This window comes from Clupea harengus, unplaced genomic scaffold, assembly GCF_900700415.2.
Source record: "Clupea harengus unplaced genomic scaffold, Ch_v2.0.2, whole genome shotgun sequence".
Taxonomy (NCBI): domain Eukaryota; kingdom Metazoa; phylum Chordata; class Actinopteri; order Clupeiformes; family Clupeidae; genus Clupea; species Clupea harengus.
The window spans coordinates 1-18563 of record NW_024879947.1 but is presented as its reverse complement, the minus strand read 5'-3'; the positions used below and the strand labels follow the sequence as shown (position 1 = coordinate 18563).

The window sequence follows — 18563 nt, the reverse complement described above, 5'->3', positions numbered from 1 at the left end:
ATTAATACAACAAGTAAACAGTAGGCCTGTATTCATAACTATCTGTAGGCTATTGTGTTTTACTTAAACAAGAAAAATTATCTTTGTAAAAGTATTTTTGTTTTTGTTTTGAGGTTTCAGAAAGCATGTGTATGCCTCCTCAATAGCCTCTTCATCAAACAGCACAGTGGTATCAGTTTTATGAAATAGAACACATTCACAAAGGTAGTGAGGAATGCAAAATGTTCTGAACTCTGTTAAATCCTGTCCTGCTTTCTTATAGCCCATCCAAAGCAGTCAACGTGACGGAAATGCCAACCTGCTCATGGCACCAAGCTGCTCTACATTGCCATCTGGTGGTTACTGTTAACCCTGCACGAGTTCTCTCTTTCCTGTGACGTATGTGTTCTTCCATTATATCTCGCCGTGTGGAGAGAGCGACCGACACGACACAATAGCGATAAGTACGATTTGTCACGAATCATGTGCATATATTAATCTTATATATCCGACACACAACTGTGACGAAGATATGAAGAATGCAAGACATTTCTGTTGGTTAATTGCCAGGCGGACTTTATTTGTATCGCCGAAATCTGACAATGACAGCGCCTCTTCCCAAGGCACAAGTGTTTTGGGTTTACCCCCTCAGTCTGATGAGGTGTCTCTGTATGTACATGTAAGTTCTCTATTGCTGTGGATATCATTGAAACAATCAGTTTTGGCATATGTGGGTCCCCCCCCTCCCCCCTCTGATCATCCCGTCTTTATCCCTTAGTGGCCATACTGTCTAAGAAGATGCTCCTACTGCAACTTTAACAAGTATATTCCACGGTCTGTGAACCATTCTGCCATGACAGAATGTTTGCAGAAGGAGACAGAAACTCTGTTGAAGCTCAGTCAGGTGTCTCGGTACGTGAGCTGAGGTTTTTCACGTGTTTAGTGTTTCTTCTGTAAGCTCATCCTTCTCTTAGGGGCAGTTGCCAGATAATATTGTAGCCTTCAATAGTTTCTCAGAGGTTTTTCCAGATGAGATAACATCATAGCACATTCTACTGCTACCCTCTATTTTCCCTTATCAAAATTCAGTCTACTTATAAAAGATAGTCAGTATCACTTCTAAAAGCCTTTGTGTGTGTTATTTACTTTCAGTGTTACCTCTGTATTTTTTGGAGGAGGAACACCTAGCTTGGCACAGCCTGCCACCATTGCTGCTGTCCTGGAGACAGTCTCACAACATGCTCAGCTGACAGAGGGGGCCGAGGTCACTCTGGAGGTCAACCCAACACCTGCTGGTATGTCCAAGCTGAAAGACTTCATACAGGCTGGGATCAACCGACTCTCTATTGGAGTGCAGGTGAATACATTACATAACCTTTAATACTATGTATAAATATTATACATTTGAATCCCTGTTTACTTAATACAGTGCACTGCTTTTTCTTGTATTCTTGTATCAGTCTATATGTGGATTACTGTGACATGGTTGAATCTGGCATTGAGGGCGTTAGACCATAGATGACTACCATTAGATGTCTGAGAACCGAGACATGGACCAGTAAGGGGTCAAATGAATGACACCCAATTACGGATCATGACCCAGTAATTGTTGGTATTACATCAGATGGATTGATTTGTTTTAAAAACTCTTATGGACAGGCACTGAACCCGTTTAAAGTGTTTTCTGTTGCCTTTATGTAAGTGAGCCTTTAAATGGAAGTGAAATGTATGTTCTGAAAAGACGGTAGTTTGCATAGACAGTAAATATCTTTACTCTTCAAACCTTCATGTCATGACTTCAGATTTGGTAATGACATACTGTATATCCAGAAGAATAGCTGTTTAAACATTTCAGTAGTCGTGTACATTTTTCTTTCTCTGAATGTGTTATTTTCATGTTGAATCTGTGCTGTTCAAAACACATTTGTTGTAGCCTGTTGCCTAACCGTTTCATGTTCTTGAACTACTTTCTCTGCAAGTTTGACGTTTAAACCTCCAACATGAGTCAGCAAAGAATCCTTGAGTCTTGATCACCAGTCTTTTTAATGCAATTTTTTTTAGCATCCAAGTAGAAAAACCTGAGTGGGAACAGTTGGAAATTCCTGTAAGTGTCAAATAAATGTATTCGCATTGGGCAAAAGGAGACTAAAGTGGTGAGGAGAGTGTCTATTTCAATTTGCGTAACACAGCCGATGGAAATGAGCACAGACTCGCATTTCCTTTAGCTCAATTTTCATGAATGCTCTTAAAATATGCGAATGGAGTTGGATGGAGTGCTTTAGTGCTTTTACCGATTGATCAGTGATTAGTTAATTCATTATGCGCTAATACTGAGGAGGTGCCAGGAGCAAGAGGAATGGGGTCAGCACAGGAACAAAGGATGGGGTAGAGCTGAGTCATGACCAAGCGCTGTAAACAAACACATTTTACATTTACATTAAGTCCTCCAGACCTCCCCATACAAATGGAAAACACGTCAGCAACTGGACACCTGGAAATGGATTTAGGCTATGTGCTTGAGAGTCCATTAGGGTCAGGGGGTGTTTCAAATAGAAAAGGATCCTTGGATCTCTCGATGGATTCAAGGCTTAATTTGTCCCATTTTGTGGCCATCTGATTAACCAGAGTAATGGCCCTTTGTGAGATTGTTTAACATTTAGAAACATTTCTGCTCTACTTTGACTCGTTTGTTTTATTTTTTAGCATAAAAGGACAGATGCTTACAGCACGTTTTAAAACCCCTTTATGGTTTTCTTCCCTAATTCATAATCCTCAAAGTCTCTTAACAATGAGGATCTGAAGGTGTTGGGGAGAGACCACAGTTCCCAGCATGCCTTGCACACCATTTCTGAGGCCCGGAGGCTTTGTCCAGGCCGCGTCTCTGTGGACGTCATGTTTGGGCGCCCAGGCCAGAGCGTGGCCTCATGGGAGACAGAACTGGAGGAGCTGCTTGCGGTCTGTGACGATCACGTGTCGCTTTACCAGCTGACCGTAGAGAGAAGCACGCAGCTTTTCAAGCAGATTCAGCGGGGTGAATTGACTGTTCCTGGTGAAGACATCACCGCTGTTATGTACAGGACTGCAAGGGAAGTCCTAGAAAAGCAAGGTTTTCGTCAATATGAGGTGTCTAACTTTGCCAAAGATGTAAGTTCTTTTTACTCTTCATTTTTCTGTCACAGAACAAATGTACACATATGTTTTTGACTTTTCCATTCTAATAAAGCATTTTGACAATTATTTTCGAAATGTCTTAATACATTTTCTCTTGTATGACGTATTGAATCAAAAGAAAATGTTAATGCAGGAAGAACAGTATTTACATTTTCTGGTGTCAGTTCTCAGTCAACAATAACTAATTGAAGTCATGCTTGATTTTGTTTTGAAGGGTGCTGTATGTGAACATAATGTGGGATACTGGAGGGCCCAGCAGTATATTGGTGTTGGCCCAGGTGATGTATACTGCAGTCGAGCCTTGTGTTAGAGTTGTAGAGAAAATGCAATGGAGCACATTACAGTTGGCTGTGTGCACTTATGTAACAGTATAGATTTACTTTATTAAAAATACAGGCCCCACAGTAGGAACTCAATGCACCAAAATCAGTACTTCTTTCATTACTGAGATTTAAATCTTATTTTTTCAATACTTCATACTGTATGTCCACCTTTATTTTTGATGACAGACATCATGGAGGATACCAGTGTTGCACACATTTCTGGAAAGAAATTCTGCTATTCTTCAGGCATAGTTTTTCAGCCGTTCTTTGCTGGAGGGGTTGTGTTGCTCTGCTCTTTAAAGTTTTCTCTTTAAAATACCCCATAGGTATTCTATTGAATTCAAGTCAAGCGACGTACTGAACCAGGTCATAGTTTTCACTTTTTTCTTCTTGTGTGATGTGGGCAGTGTGCTTTGGCTTGTCATTGTGCCGGAGTATTCCTCTTCTGAGACTGGGAGTCATCCTGTCGGCCAGTACTTTGTATATCCACAGGCATTCATGGTGCCATCTATTAATGTCATCTCCAACACCTTTTGCACTCATGCATATCTCACTCCCACCTCTGGACCACTGTCAGGGCCACACACACTCACTGTGGTAGTCCTGGCCAGAGTCACAGAGCCATCTATGCTGGACCCCATCTGAGCCAAACCAATTTATCTTGGTCTTATTTGACCTAAAGACTGTTTCTAGTATTCATTAAGCTTCTGTTCGTGTTCTTTAGCAAAGTTTCTTTACCTCCTGATTACTGCTGCGACTGTTTCGACTTATTTTTAGTTGTCCACACAGAGCTTCCGGTATCCTTTTCCGTTCCACTCAAAATGTTTCATTGTGGAGACATCGTGCAGATAGACACAACCTACAGGTTCTAAATTCAGAAAGGTCTGGTATTTACAGGTAATTCTAAAGCCGTGTTCATGCAATCAAGGCTAATTGGAAATCACAGGTAATACTACATTTTGTTTCATTGATCACAGGTGTTTTCACTTTTGTTGCATTGAGTTTTTTACTTTGAGGCCTGTATTTTCAATATAGTGTTTCTAAAGTATTTGTTTTTGAAGGTTCATAAGCGGAAATACTCTACTTGTCAACTTAGAAACAATGCAATTATTGAGAGGTGATACTTTAAATCATTTGACATTTAAGTGATATTGCACAAGGGTTTGCTCACTTCTGTTCTATCCTGTTATGTTATACCGTATACCATGATTATAGGATAGTTTATACACCACAGATATACTTTTGACATTGCCACAAGCTGTTGCATTTATTCATTATATCTCTGTCGTCCATCTGTCCGACCTAGGGGCCCACGGCCGGTTTGTGCCCGTCTCTGCGGGATCTGTTCAGAGGGAAGCTCGGACCCAGACCATGGCGCCGGACATGTGGATGAGCGAGGTTCAGAAGTCTGGTCACGCCACCCGACGCCAGATTCCACTGAGTCACCTTGCACTGTGAGTGGGCATCTTGGTCCGGTTGGCTTTTTGTGTGGCATTGTGGGAGTCCGAGATCTCAGTCATGACACAGCGCCAAGCTGTTCAGTGTTAAAAAGCACGTTTATTACTAACGGTGTTAAAGATGCTTCTAATTTTAGAAACGAGCACACACACACAATACCCACAGAGAGCACAGGGTTTTGTGTGCTCATCGATGGAGAAGAATGCATCAGACCTGATAAGCAGATGCTGTGGCTAAAAAGGTTGTGTGTGTGCGTGCGTGTGCGTGTGTATGTGCGTGCGTGCGTGCGTGCGTGCGTGCGTGCGTGCGTGTCTGCGCGTGCCTGTGCGCCATGGGTTTGTTTTTCTGTCCGCAGGCTTGAGGAGGTGTTGGTCATGGGACTACGGATGACTGATGGAATCACACATCAGGTGGGCTTGCTGCAATCAAAAACCATGTCACCGAAACATGTGTGGGTTAGAACTGAACTTTATTCAGGAGCCACTTGCACGGCGACAGATACACAAAACATTTTTTTGGTGTGGTTGTCGTATGTGTCTGTGTGAGCACAAGGTAGGGTTCATTCACAGGGTCATCTTCAATAATATAACTTTATTGAAGAGTGTGTGGTCACGAATATACAAAAACATCAGTTTGGTGTGGTTTTATATGCACTTCAGCACTGGAAAATGTTCAGCCCCAGTGATGACCTCCATGGAGTTCTGGGTCAGTGTGGAGTCGTTCAGGAACTAAAGCGGAGGGGACTTCTGATCCTCGATGACAGGTGATGACAACGTGAACTTACCTCGATTTTAACTTGATTAACCTAATTATCCATTTGAAAAAGGGGTCCACTCTGTCTGTGCTCTCGTTTGTTCTTTATGGTTCTTTAGAGTTGACTAGAGTAGACTTACAGAGTTATTTTTTTTGTTTGTACATGGCCTTTAGGGGTCTACGGTGTTCCTGGGAGGGCCTGGCCTTGCTGGACGGCATGCTGCCAACTCTCTTACTGCAGCTAGGAACCTACGTGCACAGTCAAGGACACCAGGGGAACGGGGAGTCCACCGCACCGTGCCACAGAGAAGGACAGCAGAGGAGGTGACCTACAGAAACTGGACAGAAGGACCCAGCTGACTGACCTTCAGCACTGATTCTGCATGGACTGACTGGGTTTCACTGTTTTGTTCTGAAACTTATCAGAAAAGTTTTTTTTTTCCAAAACAAAAGAGAGTACGCTTTTCTCACTGTGCCATGTGCCTCTTCAGTGTCAGCTGGACGATTAACTCGGGTTTTTGTACAGCCCTGTTGACCCTCTGGAGCACAGCGTTGCTCACGAATGCAGGCCTGTGAAGAGCCGCCTGATGGCTCTCATTATGCTGCCCGACCTGGCACAAGGACCGCACAGAACAGTTCATCACGGCTTGGTGCAGGCTTTCACCCGGGCAAAGCGAATCGGCTGTCTCACCAGCAGAGGGAACAGCAGGAATGACTGAGTTGTCGTCATGTAGCAGAGCGTCAACAAAGCATGACTAGTGTGACAGCTGGACATGATGCTAAGAAAAGTGCAGGAACCAAGCAATGTCTGGAACAGGCAGCTATATAATGACTAAATAAATAAACAAAAAGTCCATCTTCACTATTCTTGTATTCTTTTCTTTCTTAAATCAGAGCAACAGAAAGGTTGGCAACACAGGTGTGGGGAGTGGAAGCCAATGGCAACAATACTGTATGCGTTGGCTTTTGCTTCGAGCCTGAACTCATAGTTAGTCAATGCTCATCCAGAAACATGGAGTACACAGCATCAAAGTCTCGATGGAAATGACAGTATGTTCTACTGTGTGGTTCCTTTTGTCTCCACTCACTGTGAAAATATCATGTTTTGAGCAACAACCAGGAGTCATCAAAGCTTAAAAGACACATTTTTATTGGATAGGGCTATGAGTGTACTTTCAGGTTATACGACCCTTTCTACTGATAATTTGAAACGATTGTGCAGTCGCATGTGCCGAGTGTTTGTTCATCATCAGAATGGATTGGAATAAAAGCAGTCCTTTGTGGGCGGCCTTGATCCCTTTTAATGTATACATTGTATACATAATTTACTGTTGCTATTTTTGCCCATCAGTGATCACATTTTCCATCCGTCCGCGCGGTGTCTGTTTTCAAGAAGGTTGGAAGGCCACTGCGAAAAGAGTCTGTGGGAGCACAGTACACTACTGAGCTACTGGGTTGTTGTACCCCAGGAATAACCTGGTTGACGCGCTTAGATCTTTTAGAGGTGATTACCGTCAGCGAGATAAAGTCCATACACGCATTGCGTTCGTTTAAACAGTTCTCCATTTATTGTCCATTAAAACGCAGAGCAATGACATGTTACTCAAACCTTCGCGGTATAGCGGTCAAAACCATTTGCCCTTCCGGGGTCAACACCTAACCACAACAGTAGGCTTCCTACCTATATGCCTAAAAACACCTGTGCAATGCACAGCAACACCCAGTGTACAAACAGGGACATTACACATTGCGTGACAACACATTTAGGCTGTAGCAACCCATTTGGCTGCTACAGAGTCCTTTGTGATGCATGTCACCAAACGCAGCAGGTCAGCCAGCCAGGAAACCCCTGAAAGCCAAGGTTGTTTGTTTGCAGTTTGCATATGGTGCTTTGGATGAGTTAGTGTGTGGGTGCTTTACGGAGAGAGAGCAGGGTAGGCGGCTGCACGTGTCGTGTTACTTTGATTGGCTTCTTTTCATTGAACTCTTCACTGTTATTGAGCTCTTTGCCTGATTTATTTCTTGGGTTTCATTGATGAGCTTGAAGTTTGACCAGTCAGTGTGGTGGGAAAGGAGACGGTCAAGGTCCATAAATAAACCCTTTAAATAACCCTTTAAATAACGGTTCGAATTTTCTAAATGAATGACATAATAATACATTTGTAATATGTGATTTGTACTCTTGCATATCCAAACTCTCTTTTAAAACAGAGTTTTGAAAAGAAAAACCTCAATATTGTCCTTTTTCTATATTTAAAATGTTGACTACTTAAGTGCAGTTTTCATAGATCCTTCAGTAACCCTTTATTCAGATATGCTGGTGTGGAAATCTGTATGCTCACATCTTTACATCATCATATATTATCTATATATTATACATGATATATTTTCACTGACAGATATAATTTCGAAACACTGTTAATGACTTAAGGATATATTAATCAAGTGCCTTGTATTAATAATTATGTTCTTATGTAAGCAGGAACATGGCTTTTCTGTGTTTCTATGTGTGTGTAACTTAGATTATTAGGTGCCACTTAGTCTGCATATGTGTAAGATCATGTTTGGACCAGAGGTGATAAGAAGGGTCGAACTGACATCTTTACAAGACAGAAAGCATAGTAAGACATCCTCGGACGTCAAAGACCCACCACGTGGTTATCCCTGCTAACAAATTGTTTTGGCGTCAGAGAACGCTAACTCCTATCTATATAAACCTTGTGCGATGTGTTCAATATTGCTTCTCTCTCGTCTGCGGCAGTCTGGGAGTAGGCCCGGGCTCCCTCTCTCTCTGACCTGCCGGGACGTGGGTGAGCCCAACGAGGTTGTTGTTATTGTTTAATAAATATTCGTATATGCAACTCCACGAGTCCTAAGGTAACTTGAGTAAATTTCACCTAACATTCATATTTCTTGATAAATAGGCGTATTTGATCAAAACATTATTTTGTTCAATCAGTTATCCACGACTTATCCTTCTCTCCCATGTAATGTACCCCTCTTTGGTATTCCATGGTGTTGAATACTAGGGTTCCATTATTCGAGCTGTCCGTGGTTCTGACGAATCAACTCACACCTCATCCGCTCTGTACGGGTCGTTGCTATGCAAAAAGAAAAAATGCTGGCATTTTGTATGTACTTGGTTCCATTTATTAGTACTGAGAATAGAGTAAACGGTACCTTTCATTCCCTCCTACAATCTGCTAATGAATGCAAGTGGTAATGGTCTGATCATCACAGTTATCCTCAGACATTAAACAGAAGCCATCAATGGCCTCAGTAATGGGTGCGTGACGTTGGCTATCGACGCTGTTAGGAAATACCGATAACTGAGACACGATTCCTGAAAACACTCACTATGCGTGGGTGGGTGGGTATGCGCTTTGTGAAAGGGGATGGTTTTAGTCACCTTGTGCTGATGAACAGGCCGTTCTCACTCGGGGTGTATTACACAATAAATAGCCCCCACGGGCTGTACGCCCACACTTTCTAACAGAATAGCCATACATGGAGAATTTGCCATCGCCTTTACCAGGTTACATTCCCTTTGGGGGTTAGAAAAACACTCACAGCTTAGGTTGTATATACATGTTAATTTATTAGAAAGTTCAGAATAAGAAAACAGTTCTTAAACATCAGAGTTGATAATAATATACAACAATTACATTCTAGCCAAAAGTATTGCCAGTTTGTTTTTCCTTACAGGATACAGTGTATTCACTTCTTCACAAAAATATAAACTCTCTGGTCCAGCCAGGATAATAGAATAAATTATTCTTACGGTAAAATGAATAAGTATTATTCATAAATTACGTGGACGTCGCTGTATACAATCTCTTATTGGATCTGGCACTTCATAATAGAAGTGCTCCTCTTAGAGGTACTAGGTCCGAGAATGCGACGAAGATCGCTGTGAAAACTAGGGCGGTGGGCCAGTGGATAAACTGCACCGCAAGGTCCATCTAAAGCGAGCATTCGGATTTCCCGTTTGCTTCGCCTTCCACTGGTCAACGCTTCATAGGAGCGAATTGAAATGTCTCGGTGTAGGGACGGCCGGGTCTCAACAGGGAGTCTGCCGAGCAGTGCCAGGGCTTCGAACATCATCTCTATTTGGGTACCGGCTTTAGCCGATGTTTCAAACACGGCAGCATCCTCCCCGAGACTTTCGTGAATCTCTATATGACTGACAACCCTCTCAGCCTCCAGGTCGACTTTATTCCCGCATATCAGTATGGGGACTCGAATGTTCTCTTTAGATTTGCCAAGCTTAGATTTGGCCAGTTTGATCTCTTTGCGTAAAGAGCAGACTTCGTTGAAAGACTCTCTGTCATCCACACTAAAAACAAGGAGGAAAATATCACCTGTGGAAGACATAAACTGTCATTAGCATTTTGCTTACCCATATTAGATGACATTGCAGTAGAGAATTAAAACATTTTTTCCATGCGTAAATGTATTCGTCTTACCTGTCAGTATTGACAGCCTACGCTTGGCGGGGTAGTCCCTCTCATTTGAGGCGTCAAGAATATCGATCTGGTACGTCTCTCCACGAATGTGGTACAGTTTACTGTGGAAATCTTCTGTTGTAGGTACATAATGGTCATCAAACCCATCCTGCAAGAATCGTTTCAGGATGGCCGTCTTACCCACTCTCGGTGCACCAAGCACCACGACGCGCCGATAATTTCTGCGTTTGCTGAAGCATAGTTCGTCTTCCTCTACGTCTTGTCCCGTGGAGTTCGCGCAGTTCTTCCCATGAAGCAGCAGCGCATCTAATAGGGCAACGGACTTAGGTCTTTCAGATGATGAGTGCTGACGATCAACGCTGGACGACCGAACAACCCTTGCCTTTCTTTCTCGTCTCCAGTTTGTAACATTTTTTATAATACCCATTCTAGTCTTTGAGATGGTGGAGACCTTAACTCCGGCGGCATGCAAGTACTGAGCAACGTTTTTGTACTGAAGAAGCATTGCCGATGATACACAGTTCACCACCTTGCTATTAGGAAACTGCTCGGGCACCTCAGCCAGCAAACTGTTGTCAGATGGAGTGGCATATTGGCAGAACGTCTCGGCGGTGCCATCAACCGAGCTAAACACTTTCTCAGTTGCGTTCACCTCCATCATCCTTCCTGCCGTCACCCCAGGTCTGGAGTTGTAGTTTGCAGAGCACTGGCTGAGCGAGTGTCCTTATCGAGTGCACTGTGAGCTGCATCTCATGCGCAGGCTGAATTTATAGGAGTGCTCACACCCACGAACGTCATACTCCCCCAAGAAAAAAACGCGAAGAGCGGAAGACCATAGTTTCTGAAGACGACTCAACAGAGAACTAAAAATAGAACCACTTGGCATATCCTTCTAGTCCCCTTGATGCATGTTGTATTTCTCTGTTGGTAAGTTTGCTAATCACGCCGTTTAACCTATGCACTTTAATTATTATTAGCTACAATAAAGTACATTTTATTGTTTTTATATAGGCTATTATATAGGCAATTCTGACATGCACGCAACACAATGGGTTTGTAGTCGTTTTGGAATAACTACTGATGAAACCTAATGGGAAAGAAAAGTTTACTTTTTTATACATACCCATGTGTAGCGGGAACATGGGTTAAATTTAGAATGTACAAATATTTCTGGATTCCCGTTTTGGCATCAAGCCAAACGTGTTTCCTCGCTGTCTGTGGTGGGTTTTTTTTTCATTCAAACAACCCACGATTTGTCAGAGGGCACATATGGATGTGATTATCCTATTAGTCACCCTGTTCGTGGTGTTTCCCTCTGAAACTGACAAGCAGAGCAAGAGAGAGATGTAATTTGTCACGAAAGAGCCTGTATTAAACATCCATACGGATCCAAAATATCTTAATTCACGAATCTATGCTATACCAGCAAGACATCCAGTTGCTCTGCAAAGATCTGTGCTAGGCGTTCTTGCCAGAATATTCGGTATTATAAACCTTGCAGGGCCACAATGCCTTTTATAGTGCAACATCGACATGTATTCAAGCCTTAGACTACACCTCTACAATAACAGTCTGAATGTGGATCCTTAAGGTAAACACTCAGATTCTTGTTAAGTACCGTGTGGAAGTCTGAATAATTCTTTCCCGGCAATGACACACTGTGCATCCAACAATTAACCATGTAAGGATTTTCTGTTTTCACCCTTACAGTGAATAAGAAATTCTGTTCGTTTTTTTTAATAAAGATAAAAGATTCACAAACCTGGCTTTTTTTCTGGTGTGTCAGGACAACATAGGAGTACTTTCGTATTTGTTCCAAATCACAAGCTAGTGTTTTTGAACATGACAGCCAGGGTGTATGGGGTTAGTTCTGTTCAGGATATGGGGGTTATAAGCCTGTAAATCCTTGCTCAACAAAAGCAGTATAGTCAGGGCATAGACACCAACAGACTTCAACTCAGCTACAAGACATGATGTAACTACAGGTCATACAACACATTCACTACTAGCCCATTATGTTAGCCTGAGGAGTTGGGTAACTCAACGACAACCCCCTCCCCACCAATTTCCCTCTGCCTCCACCAACTCTCCTTCTCTTTCCTGCCTTTTGTACAGGCCATGGCCACTATGAATAAACAGATCAGCCAGTCCAAGAATGTTTGACCTTCTCTTTGATAGCTTTTTGCATGGGGGAGCTCTTAGAGTAGAGGTTTCTGTTGACAAAGCAAATACTATTGCCATGGAAACTGATTTATTTCATATTTCTTGTATGACCAGAGACCTTTAACCTGAGCTGTTACAGTTTCATGTTTTATACCTACCAGTGTTTTCTTCTACTCCTTGCGAAAGGTGCATACTGGGTGTATTGGGTAGTCACACCATTTTTCAGAACCCGCTGTAGCTCAAACTGGTCATTCCTGTGAGCACTGGCAACATATACTTAGCTAGTTGGTACCAGAGTAGAGGGAACTCCAGAGTATGTTCCGAGACCTGTCAATGACTTCAGCACCTTGCACTAACTGCTTGAGAATGCTACGAGGGGAAGCTCAAGAGTCTGTTCTGTTACCAGTCTGTTACCAATTACTAATGCTGGCATTGACTGGTGGCATTGACCGGTCACGGAACAGACTCGGCAGCTCCCCCTAGTGGCACTCTTCAGCAGTTAGTACAATGTGCTGGAGGCACTGCCCGATCACGGAGGCCCTGCCAGAGGCACTGCCCGATCACGGAGGCCCTGCCAGAGGCATTGACCGGTCACAGGACAGACTCTGGAGCTCCCCCTAGTGTAACCGACCAGTGCTAAGTATAAGGTGCCAGTGCTCACAAGAATGACCAGTTTGAGCTCCAACCCCCTCTCCAGTCTTAAAACAAATTATAATTACAGCAGTATCTAGAATAACTCATTTTATGAATGGCACGGGACAATAGTGTGTCAATGTTTTTTGATAGTGTCTGAAAACATGTCACCATCTGGAAAGCAATCAGTCTGAAGCACTGTGGATGACTACCCAGAAGAGGGCAGCACTGGACATTATGTTGTTTAGTGCTGAGCGTTACTGTGTCTGACGTGTTTTATTTCAGCTCCCAAAAGAAAGTTAGGTAACATGTTGACTCAGTGCCAATAAAACTATTCCCAGATGTGTGCCAGGGCCTAAAATATAAATGTGCTGCGGTTTCAGTAGACTGCTCACACTCCTCCTGTGCAAAGTCACTCCAGTCCTAATCATTCAGGTGACTTGCAGGAAGCTGCTGAAATGGAATGTGTTGTCATTTGTCCTTTTCAATATTTCATGTGATTATCTAAGGACCCCTATATACTCACATTACCACTTTACTTGTGATGTCACAGCTGTGCGCTGTTCTCTCAGCCCCCTCCCTCCCTCCCAAATCAGCATACTGCCGGCATGCCTCTCAGCGATGACATCACCGGGCTTTTGTTGGGAGACAAAGAATTTAGTCAGGAGACTGTTTTCAGGAGAAATAAAGACATGGGGCGGGCATATTGGGAGGCAGGCGACAAAAAAAAGCACACAAAAGGGTGTTAACCGACCGTGGGACTGTGTGGAGGTCAGGGGGAAAAATGAAAGGGAAAATGTGTGAAGTTGCAGGGGCATTAAAACACTTTTGCCTGAAGCCTGTACCACACAATGAGAGGAATGACTGGAAACTAAAGCACTCATGGTTGGCAATGAAGACTCTTTAAAAAGCAACTGAAAATCACAGACAGATCACCTTCATCTTGCCATTACATTGTTAATCCCTCCTTAGGAGTTGTTCTTCAATATCAACAACATAATGTATAGCACTATATTGAATTTAAATGTATCATTTAAAACGTAACATGTTTTTCTACAACTGTGGTATTTATCGTAGATACGTACATGAGGATGATTGTTGTGAAGTGCTCTTGTCTGTTCTTTGTTCTTAACTTGCCTCCTTTCTGGTTAGGTAAGTGTCTTATAACAGACTGGTCTTTCCTGACACACCTGATTGTCAAACAACTTGTCATAGGGGAGAACGAGTGTCCTTCCCTCAAAGAATATTTGCCCCGCCTTCTCAAACCTTTTCTCTCTCTCTCTTTCTCTCACAGCTTCTCTATCACCACCCCATGTGATAGATATGAAGTGTGTGCTTGTTCACACATGCCCACTCACACATTATGTGTATAACTCTGGGACATGAGCTCATGTTGATACTACCAGAACGCCTCACGATTAAAAGGAAATGATTCTGTTGCTCATTCACAGGGTGACATCACACACCAACTCTCAGTGGACATGAATGATTGATGTGGATGAGTGGTGAAATCAGTGAGCAGTGGAGGAAGCTGTAGCCATCAGAGCTCTTGTGCATCTTATACCAGAAAGACTACAGACAAAACTACCAGTATATCTTTTTTTTAGAATAATGTAGCTCTTGAACTATGCAATAGGCCATGGCTATAGGTAATGTTGTGTCATTAAGGGCAGTTTATGTCTTAATTGTGTAGCCTTGTTTTCAGAGTTAATTTCTTAGCAATGCCAGCTCTATTTCAACTCAAACGTACAAAGTTAAACTTCTGATGCAAGCCTATTGGCTTAAACACATAACACATCTTCAAACTATGTATGAACACAAATTGAGGTATCTTGTTATATTATTATTGGGGGGGGGGGGGGGGGGGGGGGTGTCTGTGTTTGACAGACCCATTGGCCCAGTTGGGATGCGCGCTGGAATGGAAAGGGTTAAAGGCTGACTGTGCAGGCAACGCGTTAGCCCTCCCTATCTACCTCCCATTCCCAGTTCACTTTAGTGCTTGGTGGTGGGGGGGCTGTCTGTTATCTGCAGGCTCGGCGCCCGAGTTTTGTATTGTGTCACACACGAGCAACTGTTCTTTTTTTTTAACTCATCGGAGTACAGTTTTTTAACAACAATACGACCGTGAGCGCTTTTTAGAGGAAACTACAACTAAATTCACCCTTTCGACCTGTTTTGGGGTAATTTTTCGTGTTGCTTTGTATGAGTTGCACACACGTAACATGGCAAAGGAAAACGTTACTGGCCAAAGGATCCCTAAGTTGGGACACATACGGACAATATTGTGAGAGGTAAGAGTGGAAGCTGTCCGGTAAAGTCGTATTCATGGTTTCCTTGAACAAGGCGGGATGTTTTAGCGCAAACCACAGCACCCAGCTGAGTCACTGCTCGTTGGGAAGCTGACGTGAACTGGGTTGTGTTCACTACATTTGACGCAATATAACTTAACGTTGGCATTTACGCCAGGTAAGTTATGGAATTCTGAAAATGTAATAGTGCCTGTTGTTCGCTTTGCGTATTAATTACACCAATCTCCGCTGCATTGGCGTGTTCTCTTTGACTGAAGGATTCATTTTAGACGGGTTAAAAGCGACCGGGACCTAGTTCCGTCGTAGGACTGGCTGCTAGACACTTAATCCATTCTCTGTTTTTTCAAGTCTGTTTGGAGAATTTGTATTTGTAAGCGAAATTCCCGAGCCTCGTAAACGTGGTTTTAGGCCAACGTAGCGTAAACTGAAAGACCCAGCCTCACCCAGTGAAAGTTGGTACGCTAACGTTATGCCTCCGGTTTTGGTATAGACCTGCGCCAGCTATCAATTACGGGCCCACTGTGATGACCTTGTTCTCAGTCCACAAATCAGAGTTTCAGGTGGGTCGCCGGTGTTACCGTAGCCTTAGCAGTAAATCTGGGGTTTGGATCATTCTTCATCCAGACCAACCATAGGCCTACCCCAGACGAAGGGTTATAGTTGCTATGCTGAACTTGAGGGATTGTTTTCTGCATGTTTGCCAGCTGTCTCACATTCCAGCATTTCGTCCTATTGATTGGAAAACTAAATACAAACTTCCTCTGTCACTGCACCAAGGTCGACGTTTTTTTTTGTGTTCCAGTCTTTTGTTTTTTCTTTACAGTGCCTAACACAAACTCGAAACTCATTTGTCTTTACATTAGAAGTCAGTTGGTTTGAAATACAGGACTTTTCCACCGAAAAAAAAACTATTTTGGGTTGGACTCGACTGTGCTAACTAGAACCTGTTCTGACATTGCAGCAGTATACAGGAGGAATGCAGTTAAAAAAATAACGTCCTGACAAACCAACATCATTATCTGTAAACTAGCATTTATCTTGCATGGACATATTTTTTCATATTCGCTATTTAATGTAACTGGCTCTAACATCAGGAACAAAACAACATATCAATTTCAGAATTGTTCGGGCTTTTTGTTAAAAGCATTATAATGATATGTTCTATCAACTGGTGAATCAGTCAAGGGCTAGTTTCACACCAAGGCCTTGAGTATGATTCACAGGTACTACAGTTGTTGATAAAAGTAAGCCATACCTGCCGCTTTGGATCGAGGCATTTGATCAATAACTACATGTTAATGAACTGCTGAAGAAGCAGTGGAACAGGTCCGTTGGAGAAGCCGTGGTTGTGGAGTACCTTAAGGCCCTGGGTGGGCTATTGGTAGTGTTGGAGTCGAGGGGATGTGGTCATCTGACCCTGTACACAATCAGTGGCCGGCTGTTCATATGTCACCAGTCTATTTCCATCGTATCTCCTTGCAGCTTGGAATGACGATTACCGGCCAGATTTAGGTCTTGAATGAAGATGGGGGAAAAAATGATTGAAGTGATTTGGTGAGCATGGCATGTTGAAGCATAGAACAACAGCTGTGTTCCTGTACATGGTATGCTGATGTGGTTTTGAGAATGTATGAGGGAAAAAAAGAACTGGAAAAGTCATATGCATCCTTATATCAGCCTCAGTCTTGTAAATTTAGCTTTCATCAGGTTAATTTTACACTTGTAGATAGTCTAGAATGGCTACAGGGCCTGTGTGCATTTGCATACAAACAACTTGATTTCTTGAATAATGAGTGGAAACTAGCATGGGTCTGTGCTTCCACAACATTAAGTGACCTTTAACAGTTTCAGTTAAATATTGAAGAAATTACTATAGCAAATCTCTTCAAAGCCCATGGATTATTGCTGGATGGAAAAGGAAAGCATAAATAAAGGAATCTGTTGACCTGATAGTTTGTTGTGAATTTAAACCTAGTTGCACTTGTATGCTGTCCGGCCCTTTATAAACTCTGAGTAGCTTTTCTGCTACTGTTTGGGTTGAGAGTGGCACCATTGCTTTTCTTGGCTTCTGAAGAACAGGACCAAAGAACATGACAATTTCTTGGTATCATATTTCTGTGGTTGATCACACTTGATCCCTCTGTACCTTTGAAGGCAGAAGCTCCAGGTGGCTTATTGGCTGTCTTTTTCTGATCAAAAGAAGACGCTCTACTGTACACCACACCCACTGGTTTTCTCTAGAAGACTGTTGTGCTGAGAGAGAGTTTACCTTCAGTGTTGTAATTCTAGCTTTCAATCTCACTGTTTTTTTTTTTTTGCCCTGTGTTAGGCCATGGTATTGTTTGTGTGTTCAGGAATGAAATTGAAAACATTTGTAAAGTGGGACTATTTGTGGTACGTGAGGAATATGTTGGGTTTTAGGAGTTAGTTTTGCACTGAGAATGGGGAGACTTTCTGTCATGTTGAGAGCTCTGTCGGATGTACACCTGTCTTTTTTACCCCCCTAGGAAAGCACATGAGGTTAATGTTTTATTTCAGGCTGAAACCTTATGCTGTGGTTTTGGAGGGCTTTTGCAGTGACAACCGTTTTTTTTTTTCTCCCCCTATTCAGCAGGTCCTCATGTCATTGATACATCTGCTTAACCGAAGGAAAGGACAGACCTGTATTCAAAGCCACCTCTGAAGTGACAGCAGCCATTAAAATCTCCCTCAGTGTTTTTTTTTAATTTAAAAGTGGACTGCTTGCAGGGCGGGGGGCAGGGAGGTTTACTTTCCACCGCTACCAGACATCATGACCACCTCATCGCTGCGCCGCTCGGTCAAGAACATTGTCAACAACTACACCGATGCGGAGATCAAAGTGCGCGAGGCCACCTCCAATGACCCCTGGGGGCCCCCGACCTCGCTCATGGCGGAGATCGCGGACATGACCTTCAACGTGGTGGCCTTAACCGAGGTCATGGGCATGATCTGGAAGCGGCTGAACGACCACGGCAAGAACTGGCGCCACGTCTACAAGGCCCTGACGCTGACGGACTACCTGATCAAGACGGGCTCAGAACGCGTGGCGCAGCAGTGCAAGGAGAACATCTACGCCATCCAGACCCTGCGGGACTTCCAGTTCGTCGACCGCGAGGGGCAGGACCAGGGCATCCACGTGCGCGAACGGGCCAAGCAGCTGGTCTCCCTGATCCGGGACGAGGAGCGGCTGCGGCAAGAGCGCGCCCAGGCCCACAAGACCCGGGAGCGCATGGCGGGCACCAGCCTGGGCTATGGGTCCATGCCACCCCCGTACCCAGGCCGTCGCA

General features: G+C 43.4%; 3 protein-coding genes across 3 annotated transcripts; 2 read left to right on the top strand and 1 right to left on the bottom strand.

Annotated features, from left to right (window-relative positions):
* Positions 1-406: 406 nt before the first annotated feature.
* rsad1 (radical S-adenosyl methionine domain containing 1) lies at positions 407-6546 on the top strand. Its single transcript, XM_042705690.1, has 9 exons — positions 407-658; positions 758-891; positions 1132-1336; positions 2758-3123; positions 3365-3428; positions 4780-4927; positions 5287-5341; positions 5591-5694; positions 5859-6546. Exons 1-9 carry the CDS (start codon positions 512-514, stop codon positions 6010-6012), a joined length of 1377 nt encoding a protein of 458 aa, XP_042561624.1. The 5' UTR covers positions 407-511; the 3' UTR covers positions 6013-6546.
* Positions 6547-9262: 2716 nt separating this feature from the next.
* On the bottom strand, positions 9263-10881 carry rasd2 (RASD family member 2). Its single transcript, XM_042705700.1, has 2 exons — positions 10151-10881; positions 9263-10045 (listed from the first exon to the last, which is right to left on the bottom strand). Exons 1-2 carry the CDS (start codon positions 10809-10811, stop codon positions 9522-9524), a joined length of 1185 nt encoding a protein of 394 aa, XP_042561634.1. The 5' UTR covers positions 10812-10881; the 3' UTR covers positions 9263-9521.
* Positions 10882-14913: 4032 nt separating this feature from the next.
* LOC122130867 (epsin-2-like) lies at positions 14914-18557 on the top strand (the record flags this gene model as incomplete). Its single annotated transcript, XM_042705689.1, has 2 exons — positions 14914-15237; positions 17867-18557. A coding segment is annotated over exon 2 (511 nt), but the record flags the coding sequence as incomplete, so codon positions are not given.
* Positions 18558-18563: the final 6 nt, after the last annotated feature.